At 34.6% G+C, this 19,926-nt stretch overlaps 1 protein-coding gene across 1 annotated transcript; it reads left to right on the top strand.

The window, feature by feature from the left end:
• Positions 1 to 514: 514 nt before the first annotated feature.
• On the top strand, positions 515 to 19,562 carry ANXA1 (annexin A1). Its single transcript, XM_012454038.2, has 13 exons — positions 515 to 653; positions 7,484 to 7,563; positions 7,657 to 7,765; positions 8,288 to 8,382; positions 9,224 to 9,337; positions 9,762 to 9,852; positions 11,706 to 11,785; positions 12,398 to 12,454; positions 14,046 to 14,139; positions 14,999 to 15,094; positions 16,676 to 16,734; positions 18,163 to 18,285; positions 19,221 to 19,562. Exons 2-13 carry the CDS (start codon positions 7,498 to 7,500, stop codon positions 19,275 to 19,277), a joined length of 1,041 nt encoding a protein of 346 aa, XP_012309461.1. The 5' UTR covers positions 515 to 653; positions 7,484 to 7,497; the 3' UTR covers positions 19,278 to 19,562.
• Positions 19,563 to 19,926: the final 364 nt, after the last annotated feature.

The following is a 19,926-nucleotide window of genomic DNA, read 5'->3' as shown; positions in this document are numbered from 1 at the left end:
AGGAGGTTCAGAAAAATTAAATATGTCCTTAAAATCACAGAAAAATAAGTAATGGAGCTGAAATTCAAATCAATATAATGAGACCCTATTCTCCACAAAAAAGGAAGGGGAAAAAAAAGACAACAAAACAAAAGTAAAAGGAGGTTCAGAAAAATTAAATATGTCCTTAAAATCACAGAAAAATAAGTAATGGAGCTGAAATTCAAATGTAAGATTTTGTTTGTTTGTTTGTTTAGATTTGAAGGTAACATACTTTTTATTCTATAACTATTTTATTTAACTACAAAATTGTGCTAATAAGTGGCATTAGGGTTGGGGCAGATGTATGCTCTAAAAATAAAAGTGCAAAATAAATATCTCCTCTGGAAATAAAAGGGCAAAATAAAGGGGGAAAATCAGCCCTTCCATTTTTTTCCTTTGTAATGCCAGTTGAGTTGGTTTAGAAAGCAGTTTTGCAAGACTTGTTTCACTTTGTTTTTGGACAGAGCTGAGCCAAGTACTTTAAACAGAAGGCAGCCAATTACTAACTTCTGGTTGCTAGGTGTGGCTTCCTTTCAAATCCTATAAAATCAGAAGCCCAAGTCTCCACTGCTAGTGTGAAATTTTCAGAGAAGAATTTCTCTTCAGTTCTTTGGAAGAAGGTAGAGATAAAGGTAAGTCTTGGTTCTCCTTTTAGTTAGTTTTGGTTGTTTTGAAAACTTTTCTCATGACTGTAAAATGTTACTGCTTCTACAGGATTTATGGTTAGTTGCATTTAACATGATAAATCATTCAAAACTCTGTAGAATTATATTGGATATTTATATTTTAGGAATCACAAATTACAATGTTTTTGTTCTAATTAGTTAAGAAATACAAGTAAAAATATAGTAAGTTTGCTTAACACTGGCTCATTGTACTCATGGTAAGTTAATATGAGAAAGAAAGAGAGAATGCGCTTTTCTTCTGGTAGCCTTAAAAGAATGTGTTTTTCCTTTCCTTCCCCTTGAAATATTTCTTCCCAAGAGCTGTGTGTGCTTTGCAGAGAAATCATAAAGGGGGATGCTTTTTGGGGGCAAGAATAAAAGTGGCAGGGTGGGTTACAGGGAACTGTTTCTAACTAGTAGGACTCATAATTTATTTTCCTCTTTTGTAAGGAAACAAGATAGATTCAGACCTCAAAGTGGTAATCATGGCCTTCGTAATAAACATTTAAAAATATATGTTATGTTTGCTTATGCTATTGAAAATAAGAAGGTCCGCTTATTACTTGTTTCATTTAAAGAGGGTGTGGCCACATTCCTTTTCTTGTAGGCTCTGTGTCATATACAGGCTTTTCAAGTGCTGGCTGGAAAACCTAAGGGGAAGGGAAATACTTACTGGGTAGTGTCAGATACATTATCCTAGGGGAATGTCAGTGAGGCCCTCTAAAAGCTATTTTACTTGATTGTTGCATGAGATAATGGCCATAAAACTCCTTAGAAAAGCACAAAGCAAAACTAAAGAAGAGTATTTACTGGTGTTGGATATATTTGTAAAAGTGAGATTACAAATCACAACCATGTGTCTGGTTATTTTTCCTTACACATGTTCCTTCAAGGATTTTTCTGTTTGTTCATTTTAAGTGTTTATCAAATGCTCTGATTTCTCATGTTCAATGCTAGCTAATTAACAAGGATGGACTTTTTCTTGCCTTGGTTATGTCTAAAAGAGTGTATAAACTTTGAAAAAGTAACGTTGCCCTCTTTCCACAGGAGTGTATTTTGGTAGCTGTAAGAGAATGCACATTGCAAATAACTCCAATGTGGTAAAATGTTGGTATCATAATTCTGAAATGGCCTCTTCCCCAAAAATAACATTACCACCCTAGCTCCAGGCTCAACCACATCTGGCACATAGCCAACATTTAACAGATGTTGACAAAATAGTTAATAATAACATTATTAAGGAACCAGTCAGAGTTTCATGCTTATTAAATACTTTTTCAACCAAAAGATCTGCAAACGTTGACTTCTGAATATGACGTTAGCTCTCTCTAGACCTATTAATTTATGACATTTAAAATCAGAGCTAAACCAGTGGACTTTTATTTTTCAATGATAAACTATAAACAATTTTTTGAAGTCAACTATTTCCTTTTCCTTTAAAATTGGACAGAATTTCATCAGGAAGATCAGAACAGATCCAGTTTATACAATGCCTTCCTTCATTATGCTAATTTTCTTCATCTTCATCTACTTGAAGTAAAATTTAAGATTGCACTTCAGAGCTGTAAATGGATCTTAGATACTAATTATTTCAACATTGTTATCTTATAAGTGAAGACTCTCTGGAGAAGCTAAATGTTTCTCTTGAGGTCAGATGGGCAGATAATTAAGGACCAGTATACTTCAATTTGTATTTTATATCCTATTGTTGTAGTAGAGAATGCTTGTTAAATTAGTGTAGATATGTTTTTTAAAATATTAGCAATGATACACTATATTCATTAAATTATACTTACTGACATCCTAAATTCCAGGCATTTTGCCAGGGATTGGAAGTACATACATAATGAATATTATGTTGTTTGTACGTTAGCACAGGTCTCATGGCCTGCTACTGGGGAATATAAAAGCCAATAGAAAGTGATAATACAGAATGGTGGGACTGGTGTAGGGGGAAGTCAGGCAGAGCATGGAAGGTCACCAAATCCAGTGCTGAGGAACTAATGAAGGCTTTCCGAAAAACCTGTTGAGGTCAATGCTGAGGCTTCACTTAGAAGCAGCAATTAGTTAGGCAAAAGGAAGTGAATGTGGAGGAGGAACAAGCACTCCCGGCAAGAAGAACACCTTATCGAAAAGCCTAGAAGCAAAACATTCATGAGACTACCTTTCATAAATTGTGTTTCTGTAAGTCATGCCATTGTGTAGTCTTAATTGCCTTCTCTCACCAGGGAAGGTGTGGAAAGGACTTGTGAAATATATATCAGAGGAAAAACTATGCACAAGGCAATGCATTTAAAAATAAACTCCCTAAGGCTGGGGTGAAACCTGCCATGGTTTGCGTGAATTGAGTGTTAATGAATTTGATTTTCAGGTGTGAGCTATTAAAGCGAACATCAATCGTGCCATTTTCTTTTTGTCACTAATTTAAAAGAATAACACTTTTGTTTTCTTTCCTTTTTTTTTCTTTCTCTTTTTTTTTTCTTGCTGTGTCACCTAGGATGGAGTGCAGTGGCGTGATCTTGGCTCACTGCAGCCTCCACCACTTCCTGGGTTCAAGCAATTCTCCTGTCTCAGCCTCCTGAGTAAATGGGACTACAGGTGCATGCCACTATGCCTGGCTAATTTTTGTATTTTTACAAAGTACAGATTACTTGAGGCCAGGAGTTCAAGACCAGCCTGGCCAACATGGCGAAACCTTAGAGACAAGGTTTTACAATGTTGGCCAGGCTGGTCTTGAACTCCTGGCCTCAAGTAATCTGCCCACCTTGGCCCCCCAAAATGCTGGGATTATAGGCGTAAGCCACCGCACCAGGCCAAAATATATAACGCTCTGAAATCAAAAGGGATGGATTTATGTCTCCATTCTTGCCACTACTAGCTTGAAGACTGCCTGAAAATAATACTCAGTTTTCCCAGATAGAAACTGAAGATAATGATGAAAGGCTATTACCCAAGCAAGGGTTGGTCATTGCTGTTACTACCATTGCAAAACTCTGATGGTTCTAGATTGTAACCAGGAAGATATAATAAACCACAAAACTCAGCTTCCTCTGTCACAAATTCTAGAGGTAGCTTTTCATGAGACTGAGAGATAGAAAAATGAAGGGGGTTCTCTCTTAGGACACATTAATATGCAAAAAAAGCTACTCTTTAGAAAGCTATACATTCAAATCATAGATAAGCTGACATTGGTAGGCAGTTCGTGTTCACAAAAGACCATTAATTAGAAGAAATATGAAATATTGTTAATTTCCTTATGGATTAGCCTATGTAAATAGCCAATTTCACCTTCAATGAGCTCATGCTAAGTACTGAAATAAACTTGTTTTTTGAGCTTATTGTTGGTTCGCTGAAATCTGTATTGAGCTAAAATAAGTTGTTAAAATGGGCTCTTTAAAATCTATTGCAAGCTTTATACACTACAAACAAAAAGATAGAAAAAAGAAAACCTTTGAACTCATTGGCTCAGGCAGGTTTTCATGCAGAGTGTAGGTATTGCAGACTCAGATTGGTTTACCAATAGAATTTGGCTAATATACATACATATATATATATGGTATTTGTTAGATGTATTGTAATTATTCAGAAGTTCAGTTAATATGTGCAGTTGGCTTTGCGCTCTTAACCAGCTGTATGTGATAAAATCTGTTTCCTTTAGAGCAATTTCTTATATCCTGCCTTGATGCTCCTGTCTTTAATCTTTGCTAAGAGCTGGTGGTGAATTTGGCTGAATTTAGATTCTGTTTTCCTCTAATTGATTTCCTGAAGAAAGTTCTCTAAATTGGCTGCTATTCTTTCCTAGACTATGCTTTTATTCTATCCAAATACTTCAGGCTAAAATGTAGGAACTTAGAAGATATAAATCACAAAGCTATCTCCTCTAGGGATGCTCTCTTTGTTAAATAAGTGACTCAAACGACTTGTTTTTGTTATCTTGTGTTATGTATTAATACAGCTTTTCCTAGGCTTTCTCTGGCTTTTTTTTTTTAAATTGACATTATTCAAGTATTTTTTAGACGTAAAAAATAAACTAGTAAAATTTTCTTAAAGTTTATTTTGAAGTTGTCAGAGTCACCTTTAATATTGGACTGAACAATAGTTCTTGTTTTGCTGCCTTTTTTTTTTTTTTTTTTTTTGAGACAGAGTTTCATTCTGTTACCCGGGCTGGAGTACATCTCTGCTAATGGCAACCTCCGCCTCCCGGGTTCAAGTGATTCTCCTGCCTCAGCCTCCCAAGTAGCTGGAATTACAGGCATGCACCTCCACGCCCAGCTAATTTTGTATTTTTAGTAAAGATGGAGTTTCTCCATGTTGATCAGGCTGGTCTTGAACTCCCAACCTTAGGTGACCCGCCCACCTTGGCCTCTCAAAGTGCTGGGATTACAGGAGTGAGCTACTGCGCCTGGCCTATTTTGCTTTATGTTGAAGTTTTTATTTGCTAATTGAAAGGAATGGATTGAATGAACATGTTTTTATAAGTGATGGAGTAGTACTTTGCCAGTGATAAATTATAACACTCATTTTGATGATTCTTCTTTATTGAGGGTTTGGATGAGATGATGGAAATTGAAATTTTGAATGCCTGAAACTGCTCGAATTGCTTTTTAAAAGTTTTGGGTGTGCCAATTAAGCAGTTGGAATATGAAATTCCATGTGGCAACCACAATTGCATCATACTATACTGTAATGGGAACTAAAACCTTGTGCAAAATTGTACGTTGTTACTTTACCTCAGGAACCGACTTTATATTTATCGATTACTGGAGGGAAGAGAATCCTTTAAATGAATGCAAAAAGTATTGGTTCTTCTCACAGATAACAGAATAGTAATTAGTGCAATCCTGTGAGAGTTAAGTGGAGCTGGTTTCTGCTTTGGATATTATTTCCTTCATGCATTCAATGTTATTACTTGGAACTCCAGTTATTTTTTTAGCAGGTGTGAATTGAAAGGGTTTGTCTGAACATGCTGTTAAGGAATCAGTTTATGAGTTTTACTCCTCATAAGTCATTTATCTTCATATGAAGAATTTAAAACTGCTAAGATTATCCTCCCAACATCTATCACAAATATTCGTGAGAGTAGTCTCTAGAGGAGTGAAATGGAATGGTATGGATAGACAGATCAGTGTAGACCTGGAGCCAGGTCTCCGAAAAACATCCCCAGACAAAATGATCTGTGATGGCTTTTTTGTGTGTATGTGTGGCCAAAACAGAGAACACATTAATTTTTATATACTTAAGATCTTAAAAATAGGTCTCATTAAATAAAAATATTGCCAAGCCATGATAGCAATTCAAGAAATTTCCTTTAAGATAGAGTTTGCCAAAAGAACATGCATGTTACAATTTCACCTCTAGGTTTCCTGTTAGAACAAAAAACCTGGTATGAAATAATCCTTTTCTGGGTTTTTTGTGTTGGGTGGAAAAATATGCAGGACTAGTATTTAGACAGTGCAAGCAGGAAGAAATGTGAGGATAGCAATTACTTCAATGCTGAATAATTTTATACCAAGAAATTTAAAAGGAAACTTAATTATTCAGGGAGAAATATCACCGGGATATCTTTTTACAGATAAAATTTTAAATCTGAATTCACTTGTACAGATTACCACAGATTATTTTACCTCATAAATATAATCATTGGCCAGGTACAGTGGCTCACATCTATAATCCCAGCACTTTGGGAAGCCTAGGCGGGCGAATCACCTGAGGTAGGAGTTCAAGACCAGCCTAGCCAACATGATGAAACTTTGTCTCTACTAAAAAAAATACAAAAAAATAAAAATAAAAAAATTAGCGTGGTGTGGTGGTGACTGCCTATAATCCCAGCTACTCGGGAGGCTGAGGCAGGAGAATTGCTTGAACCCAGGAGATGGAGGCTGCAGTGAGCCGAGATTGCACCACCGCACTCCAACCTGGGCAAGAGAGCAAGACTCTATCTCAAAAAAGTAAAATAATAATAATCATTAAGCTTTTCCTCTAGCAATTTATTTTGTACAGGCTTTCATTAATCCTACATAGATTGTCTAATGGTCTACTAAATGATGTTCTAGTGTTCCATCTTGTCTACCTCTTAGCCATTCTCCAAGATACAGGAGGAATGATCTTTCTGAAATGGAAGTGAAATATGCTGCTTTAAAAAAAATTAATGTTTTCCTAAAGCTTTGTGGACACATTTAAACTTCTTGGTTCAGCTCTGCCAACATTTCTTGCTCCAGCAAACTTTCTTCAGCTTCCCAAATATGACAAGCTTCTCCCCATTTTGTGCTCTTTAACTTTTCTGCCAGGTTAATCTTGATGCGTTTCAAGAGAGGCTTGGATCAGCCAGGGCCTACTCTAAGAAGTTTCTTTAGCCTTTGTGTTTTCCCATGGAGAATATACACTAGCTTTAAGTCCTAAGGGTACTTAAGATGATATTTCAATGTTTTTGTACTCTCAGTGCTTGGCATTGGTGGGTGGTCTATAAATTAAGAACAATGTAGTGAACCACAAACTCCTCTCTTTAGCCTGTGTGCTTACTTGTAGTAGTTGTCTGATCCCTAAAGTTTAGAATTGAATATGCCAAGAAAGAGCTCAGTTTCGGAGAGGAGGGTATGGTTTCATTTTAAGGATAAATACTTCCTTGAAAAACAAACTTAACGTCTTATATTTTGTTATGCTCCTAAGTGTAATTAATCCTGGAAAGTAAGAGCAAGGCTACTCTCTAATGCTGCTCCTTATGTATGTAAGAGGTGAGGAAGGAGAGGTTGTGTGTGGTGCATTTGTTTTTTAAAAGCATCTACCTGTTTTCTTTTCAGACACTTTTTCCAAAATGGCAATGGTATCAGAATTCCTCAAGCAGGCCTGGTTTATTGAAAATCAAGAGCAGGAATATGTTGTAAGTAGAGTCATAATAAAATGACCATTACAATATTGAAATAAAAATCAATATAGGTAAATGGCCATTAATTTATTTCTCTCTCATTCTTAGCAAACTGTGAAGTCATCCAAAGGTGGTCCTGGATCAGCAGTGAGCCCCTATCCTTCCTTCAATCCATCCTCGGATGTTGCTGCCTTGCACAAGGCCATAATGGTTAAAGGTAACGTGCTTCCTCAAAACGGTTCCCTCCTGGACATTTCAGAATGGCTATTTGCATGACTGTCAAGGAACAGACATGTGCAATGGAAAGAATTTGTTTCATTTTGAAGATAAAAAAATTTCTTTACCAAATGAAGATATAATTCTCTTAACACTTAGGAAATTGTGTTCAAATCAGTGGAATCTCTGCTGCTATAACAGATATTACTAGCTCATTTCTAGCAGAAACTCGATGCTGAAATTAACAACTCTGCTCACATATAAAGTTGGAATTAGGATCAAACACTGCGACACTGAGAACCAGGAAAAGTTAATTGTCTCCTCCTTTCTCACTCGAATGAAATATCATTCTCCTAGATGCTTCCTTGATATGTCAGATAGCATTGATTTTCTAGGCTGATATATAATTTATATTTCTTAGTTTGTTAAGAAGTTGATTCAGAGTATATAGGTAATGAATTACTTTATGTCAATTAAAAATGAAGAAAATTGATTTTAAAAGCTGTCTGCCCTTTATTTCCAGGTGTGGATGAAGCAACCATCATTGACATTCTAACTAAGCGAACCAATGCGCAGCGTCAACAGATCAAAGCAGCATATCTCCAGGAAACAGGAAAGGTAAGTTAGAATAGTAAATTTAGATATTTAATTTCAGTATATTTATACTTAAACATGGATTCAGAAGCACAGTTACCTAGTTCTTTAAGTTTCTAACCACTGTTTTTTCATTTTTTTGTTACGTCTATGATTGGGATTGCAGTGTTTATCGACTTTGTTGCAATTGAACAAATTTTATCAAATTTCCTGTTTTTCTACATTAGTCGTCATGGTGTATATTCTTTGCAGATGTGGTGTTCTGGGGACAAATTTTATTTTGAACATAAACATCAAGATTGCTATTGGCAATAAAGAATATGGTCTGACTGTAATGTGCTAATATTTAAACTGAGCTGTTTAATGCCTAAAGTTGATATATAATTCAACTTTAAAAATAAGCCTTATGTCTTTTGTATCAAATATTAATAGTTCTTTTTAAAACAATGAAATTAGAAAACCATATAATTTCAACATCTGATTATATTGTTTATTTGAGATGTACAAACCTCAAAGACTGGAAACATGAATATATTATTTTAAAAGTAATTTTACTACTGTTTTCTGTTAGCACACAGTCCTCTATGTTTTAAAATTTGTGATTTCTCCCCTGTATAAAAGATTATGAACCCTATCCTTTAAAAAGTTATCGATGAACAGTAAATTTTGTTCTAATCTCTCTAGATCTAAAAGACTAAGATAATGTTTCAAAATATTTGGTACACTTTGTATGTGAAGGGTAGAAGCTCTGAAAGATGATTGGGTTTAGGGATCAGTTGTACAATGACCTAAAGTCAGTAATACCACATTTTTTAACCTAGCATGTTACTTATTAGATGCCCTGATTCTAATCTTTTTTTTGTAGCCCCTGGATGAAGTCCTGAAGAAAGCCCTTACAGGTCACCTTGAGGAGGTTGTTTTAGCTATGCTAAAAACTCCAGCGCAGTTTGATGCTGATGAACTTCGTGCTGCCATGAAGGTAAATAATCCAATTTAAGCAAACTCCTTTCCTCAAGAGAATGTAATGGGCAAATCACTTACACTTATGTTATCTTCAAAATCTAGTACAGTGCAAGTCAATCAGTGAAAGTTTGAAGAATAAATTAATAACTCAGTGAAGGAATTAGTATATACATGAAAACATAAATGTTGGCACTATAACACCTTCTGTGTCACGTCACTGTATGAGTCATATATTTGCATTTTTATTTTTACCCAAAATATTGATAACCCTGTTTTGTTTTAGTGCAATGTAATAGATAGCACTTATTGTAATTATTAAATATTATGGGTGAAATTTACTAAATGACAGAGTTGTACAAAATTTTGGAACACCAAAAATGAGTTGATCCTCTTGAATAAAGATTTTTTTTCTACAGTTCTCCTTTTTTCTCTTCAAATAGGGCCTTGGAACTGATGAAGATACTCTGATTGAGATTTTGGCATCAAGAACTAACAAAGAAATCAGAGACATTAACAGGGTCTACAGAGAGGGTATGTTGTAATGTCCAACAGTCCAAATGCCTAGTTGAAAAGGAAATCTGATATACTTTCTTAAAATTAAATGTGTATGTTAATTATGGCAGCTTTGGAATCTCTACATACCAAAATGTTTCTTTATTGTTTGGCACATGTCTATTAAATGCTGTTACCAGGCAACACATGTTGCTAGGTTGTTGACAAGGGAGATGGTGTACCAATCCGCATCAAGCTTGTGTTTTAATAGAAAATGATCCTCTAGGATAAATGGCCACATACGATTATAATGGAAACTTCAGTTCAGAGCATTGAATTTAAATTTTTTTCTGAAAAATATTTTTCTGTTTTTCTGGAATGCATTTAATAAAAATATCCCAATGCCATTTATTTTGAAAAGAATATAACAAAAAAAATCTTTTAACAAAATGTTCTTCATTTGTTCTTGAAAAAGTAAAGAATTGGGTGCTTATAATTCTCTGTTGGAAACCTTAACCTTATTGTTATGAACATAAGCAACTCACTATTTATCTTTTGTTAAATTCATGAGAATAAAAGACTAGTTTAGCTTATTTTATCTCTTCAGTGAAGCATCTCATTTAAATGACATGCTCAACACTGAAAAGAGCGTAATTGCAAGTCTGTTACCATTTTCCTTTTCTCATTTCCCTGAGCTGCTGGCTTTTTTGCTTTCCCAACCCAATATGTGGCACATAGAAGATCTTTCTGCTTGATGCTCATACCAAGCATGGAGAATACAATATCTTTTGCATATCGTTTTTCACGGAATTTAATAAAAGAATAAAAATAAGGAAGCTTTTAAACCTCATTTTCTTATTGTATCATTTTTTTGTTTGATAAAACATAGTTTATAAAAATAAATGTTCATTTTTTTTCATTATGCCAAGATATAAGCCAGTGATAGCTTATTAAATTGCCCAGTTTCAAGTTGTTTTAGTCCCTTTGTGTTGCTATAAAGAAAAACTGAGACCAAGTAATTTATAAAGAAATACTGAGACCAAGTAATTTATAAAGAAAGGAAATACTGTAAAAGAAGTGTGGGACCGGCATCTGCTTCTGATGAGGTCCTCATACTGCTTCTACTCATGGCAGAAAGCAGACAGAAGCAGATGTGTGCAGAGAGAGAGGGAGAGAAAAGGAGATGCCAGGCTCTTTTCAACAGCCAGTTCTTAAAGAAACTAAGACTGAGAACTCACTCACACCAAGTCATTCATGAGGGATCTGCCCCCATTCTCCAAACACCTCCCGTCAGTCCCCACCTTCAACAATGGGGATAAATTGCAATATGACACTTGGCAGGGCCAAACAAACAATATCAAAACCATAGCACTAGTCAATTATAAATTCAATTAACTTCTCCTATTGCAGTATTATTTTACATGGTTAAGTAGAAGTGTTTACACACATACAAATCATGAAATCACATTACTTATAAGACATTTATAGTTTTTAAACTAAATAATTTGCATTCAAGCAAGTACCTCCATTTTTGTTCTTTTAAACAATTATTTTATTTGTTCTACTGCTTAAATTATGCCATTATATTTCAGAATTAATTGCTAATGCATACCTATACAATTTATTCTTAACAAAAGCTTTATGACTGTGAGTTTTCAATCACAGTATTACGTAAATTGCTACCATTGCTTCGTATGAAATAAATTCACTGATCCAAAAATTGACCTGCTCTAATTTTTCTCTTATTTAAAAATGATGATATTTTGCCACAGCATTCCATAAATCATTGAACACTGTGGCATGGTGAATTTTCAACCAATTTAGATATGTCAGATATTATTATGATTATTAATCACTGGTTTACTGTAAAATCTATTTTCCTTTTTTCTCAGAACTTAAGAGAGATCTGGCCAAAGACATAACCTCAGACACATCTGGAGATTTTCGGAACGCTTTGCTTTCTCTTGCTAAGGTACAACTCAAATCCTGTAGGAAATGCTTCTTGTTATATAAAGAGTAATTTTGTAGTCCATTTTGTGTTTCTATAAAGAAATGTATGAGGCTGGATAATTTTTAAAGAAAAAATGGTTTACTTGGCTCATGATTCTGATGGCTAAAAAGTTTAAGATTGGGCATCTGTGTCTGGTGAGAGCGTCAGGCTGCTTCCACTCCTAACAGAAAAGGAAAAGGAGCTGGTGTGTGCAGAGACCACATGGCAAAAAAGCAAGCAAGAGAGAGAATGGGGAGGTGCCAGGCTCTTTAACAACCAGCTCTGGTGGTCTCATGAACAAGAACTTATCCCCAGAGATGGCATTAGTCTTTTCATGAGAGATCAGCCCCAGGACCCAAATACCTCTCTTTAGGCCCTGCCTTTAACACTGGGATCAAATTTTAACATGGGGTTTGGAGGGGAAGAACATCTAAAACCATTGCAAGTAAAATCTTGGATCTGAGCTCTTTCTAGAAATGAGTAATAGAATATGTTTTTCTCAAAGAATATTATTTATCTGAGTTTAAGAGAATTAAGTAAATCATGCAATTACATGCTAGAGAAAAGCTTACAATAGAATGGGATTTCTTTCAGGGTGACCGTTCTGAGGACCTTGGTGTGAATGAAGACTTGGCTGATACGGATGCCAGGGTAAGCAAGTGCTTACAAAATACTGCTGCAGTCCATCTTCCTACCTTAGGTGGTGCTACCCCATGATGCCCTGTGAAAGCAAATCTAAGATCTTCTGAGAGACCAATGACTTGTTAATGTTCATTTCCTGAATGAGGCATGCCTTTCTGTAGCCCAAGAGAGAAAAAAATGTAGTCTTTAAGTTTTCAATATCTCTCATTATTAATAAAAACAGAGAGAACTGAAAAAGAACAATACAAATTTGATTTGTCATTCCCAAGAATTGTTTGTTGAAAAAAATACTCTGAACTCTCATTGTACTAGGTATAAGAAGGGGAAAAGTAATTTTTTTATTATGTGTAATAGAAAGAGTAAACACATTTAATATTATTTTTAACAGCGAACATTGGAATGGTTTATAGATGTCAATTTATAATGCTAAAATATCATTGTAATGATATTAAATTAATAATATAGGATAAATTATAATAATATAGACTTTCTGACATATTGTTTTATATAGTTTCAGTGACATTGCTGGTTATTTATATACCAATCCACTGGCAACATAAGAAAAATCATACCATTTTAAGGCCCAGAATTTCCTCTTTAAACAAACAAACAGGCAACTATAATTTGCATTATGCATTCTCATGGAACAGTATTCTCTAGATAATTCATTACGATGATTCACTAAGAATAGACTTTTTGCGTTTCTTCATCCACTTCTGCTATACCAGTACATTATCATGCACATAATAGGTACTCACTAACTTTTTGTTGAATAAATGCATACATATCAGATCAATTTGCTTGACGAGTACAAAATAACTTTTATGTGCATTGGAGGCTTTATCATTTTAATAGAAGTTGTGCAAACATATTAAAGAACAAGAATTAGCATTTGAATAATTGCCCATAATAAAAAATTCTTATTTGCTTTTGACACTTCTGAATTTACTTTCCATTTTAAGACTATCAGGGTTCTTACTACATATTTATGAAGGCTACATGGATTAATGTGACCCAAGAGAATGATGGTAATTAACATCCCAAAATTAATAGAGACTGCTTGTGACAATAGGGCAGGTATTATGTTTTCCATATATAAAAGAAAAAAAATCTGTAGTTTAGTAAGGTTAAATTATTTGTCTAAGATGATAAGGCTTTGAAATTGCAGAGTTGGAATTTGAATCTAGAAATTCTAACATCAAAATGCAAGGTCCAGGTTATGGTTGAACTATTGATTTATAAGTAACATTTGCTGATAATTACTTTAAACAACATAGAGTAAAAAATCCTTTTAGAGATCCCCTTGGAGTTGTCTTGATATAGAGCATAATCTTAAAGCAATTTAGTTCAGCAAACATTTATTCTGCAAACATATATTCAGTCTCTAGTGTTTACAAGGTGCCTTGAGAGAAACTGTGGAAGATATTTGACAAACAAAATAAGGTCCCCATCTTTAAAGAACTTGAAATCTTATTGTTGACTACTCTGATTGTATTGAGCACAAAGCAACTGCCTAGATAATCTTTGACAAGGTCTAATATTCTTGTGCAGATATCATTTCAACAGATAGTGAAGTGTTTACTTTTGTGTTTCTTGACAGGCCTTGTATGAAGCAGGAGAAAGGAGAAAGGGGACAGATGTAAACGTGTTCAATACCATTCTTACCACCAGAAGCTATCCACATCTTCGCAGAGGTAACAAGAAAATTTTTTTCTCTAGAATCTGTTTGTGGAAGATGTAATTTTCTTTTTTGAGGAAAAGTAAGAGAAAGTAAAAACAGAAGACTTTAGCAATGTTTCTCCTATATCAAACGGCTATAGTATTCCTGATCCATTATTGTTATTTGCCCATTTGTCCAATTTTATACAGTCACTATTTTATAATATTTAATACACATTTTGTGACTTAGGCATGTGGAATATCATTTCATTATTTTCACTGCTTTTAATTCCCTAAAAGATTTGGAATATATGTGGAAAAAAGACATGCATAACAGAACAAATGAAATTAGAATGAAGAAAAACAAAACAAAACAAAAAACCCTCAGAGTTAAATGAAGAAAAAAATACGTAGGTGCTTTGGAAAAACAACAAGACAAAAATTAGAAATAGATCTGGCCTTTGAGCACAAGATTTAGCTCAGCCTCTCAGAAGCCAAGGCAATGGAAAAGTAATGATGATTATCTAAAGTTCATCATCTTATAATAGCATACTGATTTCTACTGTTAAATGTAAGAGAAATTCAGTGCCTAGGTCTTTATATAAGGAAAGATCCATTTGTTGTGGCTATTAGAACTGCTGTAGGGAGTGCTATGGTTGTCAGTCACATACCATTTCTAATAACTGTGAACACTTGCAAACATTTTCCCAAAATATACCGGAGTACCAAAATGGCCATGTGAGTTACATTCCTAGGAGAGGATTAATTGTGTAAATTGCTTTAAGAAGTGTAGCCGAAGTTGTTATTCTAAAAATTCTTGAGGCTTGATTTTGCTAAAGACTTTCTAAAGAAAAGAATGTTTTGCATATATCTTAGTTTAAATTTAATATTCAGTGTTTCAGAAATACACCAAGTACAGTAAGCATGACATGAACAAAGTTCTGGACCTGGAGTTGAAAGGTGACATTGAGAAATGCCTCACAGCTATCGGTACGTAGTTCTTCTGTTGAAACTGTTTTCTAACTAGAAATTGTATTTTCAATGCTATTCCATACTTAAAAACGACAACAAAACCAATAAAACAAAACAACACAAAAAACAGAGGTAGTGTACCTGTTTCAAATGGAAGCAACATATAAGATTGGCAAAGTATTATAACCTTCCTAACAACAGATATTATTCCCCTTTTCAAAAATAGAGAGAGATAGACTACACTTATTGAGCACCTACTTATATCAAGCAATGTACCAGGCTGGGGACACCACAGAGGCAATTCAGAATGGTCATTGAGAACATGGGATCTGGAAATAGATAAATGTAACTTCAAGTCCTGGTCTACTGCTTGTCAATAGTGCGTTCTTGGGCAGGTCTAGGAGAGTCTGATTTGGTGGGTCTGAGTTGGCTTCTTAAAATCTATACTTTTGGCCGGGCGCGGTGGCTCACGCCTATAATCCCAGTACTTTGGGAGGCCGAGGCGGGTGGATCACGAGGTCAAGAGATCGAGACTATCCTGGTCAACATGGTGAAACCCCATCTCTACTAAAAATACAAAAAATTAGCTGGGCACGGTGGCGCGTGCCTGTAATCCCAGCTACTCAGGAGGCTGAGGCAGGACAATTGCCTGAACCCAGGAGGCGGAGGTTGCAGTGAGCCGAGATCGCGCCATTGCACTCCAGCCTGGGTAACAAGAGCGAAACTCCGTCTCAAAAAAAAAAAAAATCTATACTTTTAAAAGAACTCCCGGTTATCCAGACAACCATCAGGGTTGGGGAACCTATGTTCTCAAGCAGTTTTCTCACACATGACTATGAGCTCAGATCCCCTGGAAAGCTTGGTTAAAATGCAGATTCTGATTCCGCAGGGCTGGGGTGGGACTTAGATTCTGCTTTTCTAACAAGCTGCCCATTGATGCCAATGCTGTTGGTCCATAGATCTCAACAAGATGAAGAACACTATGAATTGGCATGTGCTAGTATTATTTGGGTGCTGCTTTATATTTAAGGCCATCCTACACCAGGGTATTTGTTTATTTATTCATTTTTACGTATTTGTTTTTGCAATTCTTGTTTTAGATACAGAGGTACATGTGCAGGTTTGTTCTATGAGTGTACTGCACTCAGGTAGTGAGCATAGTACCCAATAGGTAGTTTTTTGACCCATGCCCCCTCTCTTGCTGCCCTCTCTAGTAGTCTGCACTGTCTGTTATTCACCAGCTGTTCTTTTTAAATGTTCTTATAATAACATAAATATTTATATAGCCTTGAATACCTACTGGTTTCTCCACTTCCAAGGAGAATATATGCAGGATAGCACTAACTACTGAAGTTGCTGTTGAGATGTATTTAAGGTATTAAAAAATTGGTCGTCAGGGGAAAGAATATTTAAAACCACCATCTAGAGAGTCACAAATACCTTTTCATAAGTTAACTGCCCTATATTGGGAGGTAAAGAATGGTGATGAGGGATAGAATCCTGTTGACAGAATCTTCTGTTTCCTGTTTCTTTCATATGCATATTTCTTTTCTTTTCTGTCATGGTAAATACATCAACTAAAATTTGCTTCTCTTACAGTGAAGTGTGCCACAAGCAAACCAGCTTTCTTTGCAGAGAAGCTTCATCAGGCCATGAAAGTATGTACCATTCTACTTATATGCTCTGCTTAAAGGAAAAATTATTTGTAGAAAGAACAGAAAACGTCATATTGTTTGAAAATCACACATTTAATATCTTCCCATGAAAGAGAATCATTGTTCTATTCGATGGAAGATGTAATACACTACTTTCTTAGAAGAAACTTCTGTTAGATTTGGTGCATTGTTTTTTTTACAGGTGAGATTGGAAAGTGAGCCTGCAAGTGATTTATGGCTCACTTGTGATTTGCTAAGAAACCCGTGTCACCATGGGAAGGATGATATACTTTCTTTTTTAATGTGTAATTTAGTGGCCTACTTCCTCTACGGTTGTGAGTTTTATAAACTCACACTTTATGAGTCTGATTTGTAGTTTTTATTATTCTGTCTTTCATGCCACAGATTAATAGTTGAATCTTTTGAAATGTCATTTTATGATTAGAGAAGTAGAAAGATATAGTATTTGAGATCAACTATGTCACTTTACTTTCTGACATGCATGGTATTATACAAGGTACAACTTCTGTATTGATATTTTGAGCCCGCAAATGAATAGTTATGAAGTTATCTTCATTTTTCTTTGCAACTCCAAAATAAAGAGGTTTTCAGAGAGAGAGAAAGAGAGAAAGATCTACTATTTGAATAATATGAAGGAGCATCTATGAAATGATGCACATGCTAGTCACTGCTCTGCAATTGTTAGCATAGTTGCTGCCCCCTTTTTGTGATAGTCTAGTGTGATATTTCATTGGGTAATGATGAATACCTGGTGCCATGGAAGAGCAAAGTGGGACATATACTCCAGACTCTGAAAATCTATGTAGCACTTCTGTCAGCTAAACTACGGCCTGAGGTTTGAGTAGAAATGAGCCAGATGAGGGCAAGAGTGGAAGAGATGCGGGATAAAGCAAGGATGGTCCAAGTGGAAGAAGTAATCCACACACAGGCTTGAGGCAAAAAGTAACAGAACCTTTTCCAGAAAGTAAGTATAGAGTGATGGTGCACAGTGGGAGAGATGGTAGAATTAGGCAGGATATCGTAAGCCCTAAAATAGTGATTAGTTTCTATCACTTTCTTGTTTCTAAGAGCAAAAGAAGATCACTGACGTGTTTTAAATAGATGGACTAGATGATTAGATTTGTAGTTTAGAAGTTCCCTTTATTTATAATTATTGGATAGCGTAGAGACTGGATGGTGAGAGACCAATTAGGAAGTCGTGATTCCTCTCTATACCTACTGCTAATGTAGAAGATTGTTTCTTTTCATTTCATTACCATTTGTGTAAGGGGTGTGAGTGTGTGTGTGTGTGTAGCTAGTTTCTCTATAGAAATTATATGGAAGAGTAAGAAGTCATCACTTTAAAAATCATGTTCTTCAATGAAAGTATTTTCTGAATATGAGACGATTACCATCATTTGTTTTGGCCAGGGTGTTGGAACTCGCCATAAGGCATTGATCAGGATTATGGTTTCCCGTTCTGAAATTGACATGAATGATATCAAAGCATTCTATCAGAAGATGTACGGCATCTCTCTTTGCCAAGCCATCCTGGTATGTTGTGATTCCTCTAATGCCATCCCTACAAATGAAAATTCTTTTTGCAAGATCTTCAAAGAGAAGAGTTGACTTATATCTATAAATTTAATATGTAAGATTAATTCAACATATTACAGTGTATACTTCATGAGTAAATTGAACTTTTACTGGTAAAATCTACTAGTGAGTTCTCTACTGACATACTAGGTACATTTTTCAACCAAAGTCATGGAAACATTTAGTTTCCCATGCATAAATTCGGCAAGCAAAATATTTTAAATAGATGGACTAGACGATTAGATTTGTAGTTTAGTGTTTCCTCTAGGGTAGATAGACATTACGGTTTATTTTGCCATTAATATTGGTCAGAGGATTAGAAACGTCTTATTCAAAATATTTATCTTAATGTTATCACATGTAAAATGCTTAAAATTGATGTTCAAGTTATCTCATTAGAATGCTAAAAAATAAGACAACAAATAGTCAAGGGTTTTGGACTTACTGAAAGATAGATAACTATTTAAATTTAATTAATTATTCATATTGGTTAACTAAAATCTACCGAGAAAACATGAGAAAATCACAGGCACTATACATTTCTCTTCTTCTGGTGAGTGAATCAGGTATTTCTTCACATATAATATGAGATTATATTGTATTGTACTTATTTAATTCTGTGTGATATTTTATTCACAGAAAATAATGGCACTAATATAAAATTTAATTAATTGAGAAAAGTTTGTAATCTCAGTCTTGAAAGCTATTGCATTTTTATGCAATGATCAAGAAATATCAGTTATTTGCTATACATATTGTTTAATTAAATAAATGGTAATATATAATCTCATCTACAGTTAAGTCTAAAAATAATTCTTCTATAATTAAAAAAACTTTAGACTAATTGTGGTTTTGAGTCTAACATTAAGTATACTCTGCTTTTGAATCAACAGGATGAAACCAAGGGAGATTATGAAAAAATCCTGGTGGCTCTTTGTGGAGGAAACTAAACATTTCCTTGATGGTCTCAAGCTATGATCAGCAGACTTTAATTATATATTTTCATCCTAAAGCTTAAATAGGAAAGATTCTTCAACAGGATTACAGTCTAGCTACCTACATTCTGAAAAATATAGCCTGTAAGCCATTTTTATATTATAACTCTGTATAATAGAGACAAGTTCATTTTTTAAAAATGTTTACCCCAAACCATAAAACCCTATACAAGTTGTTCTGGTAACAATACATGAGAAAGATGTCTATGTAACTGAAAATAAAACAATGTTACAAGACAATTGGTATGTCATTGACTCTTCTATTTTGATTTTCTTTTATGTGTAATTCAGTGGTTTAATTTGACATTAAGGATAGGAGCCTGAATTCTATATTATAATTACTTAATGAAATAGAGTTCACATTTGGAATTGAAGAAAATATTTATAAATTTTGAAGAGGGACACTACATTTTATCATCTATGTCCAGATTATTGAGATGGTATCTCTGTATAATAAGTCTATTGCACTAGCATAATAACAATTTGATATATTCTATATTTCATTAACTAGTATAAAGATGAAATGGCAAAACTTGTAAAAAGTTCTCATGTTTGTTTTATGGTAATTTTATGTTTACTTTTTCTAAGAAACTTCCAAATTGTT

Source organism: Aotus nancymaae, unplaced genomic scaffold, assembly GCF_030222135.1.
Source record: "Aotus nancymaae isolate 86718 unplaced genomic scaffold, 86718_ANA_hifiasm-v0.15.2.pri h1tg000041l, whole genome shotgun sequence".
NCBI lineage: Eukaryota > Metazoa > Chordata > Mammalia > Primates > Aotidae > Aotus > Aotus nancymaae.
This window is presented reverse-complemented; position numbering and strand designations above follow the sequence as displayed.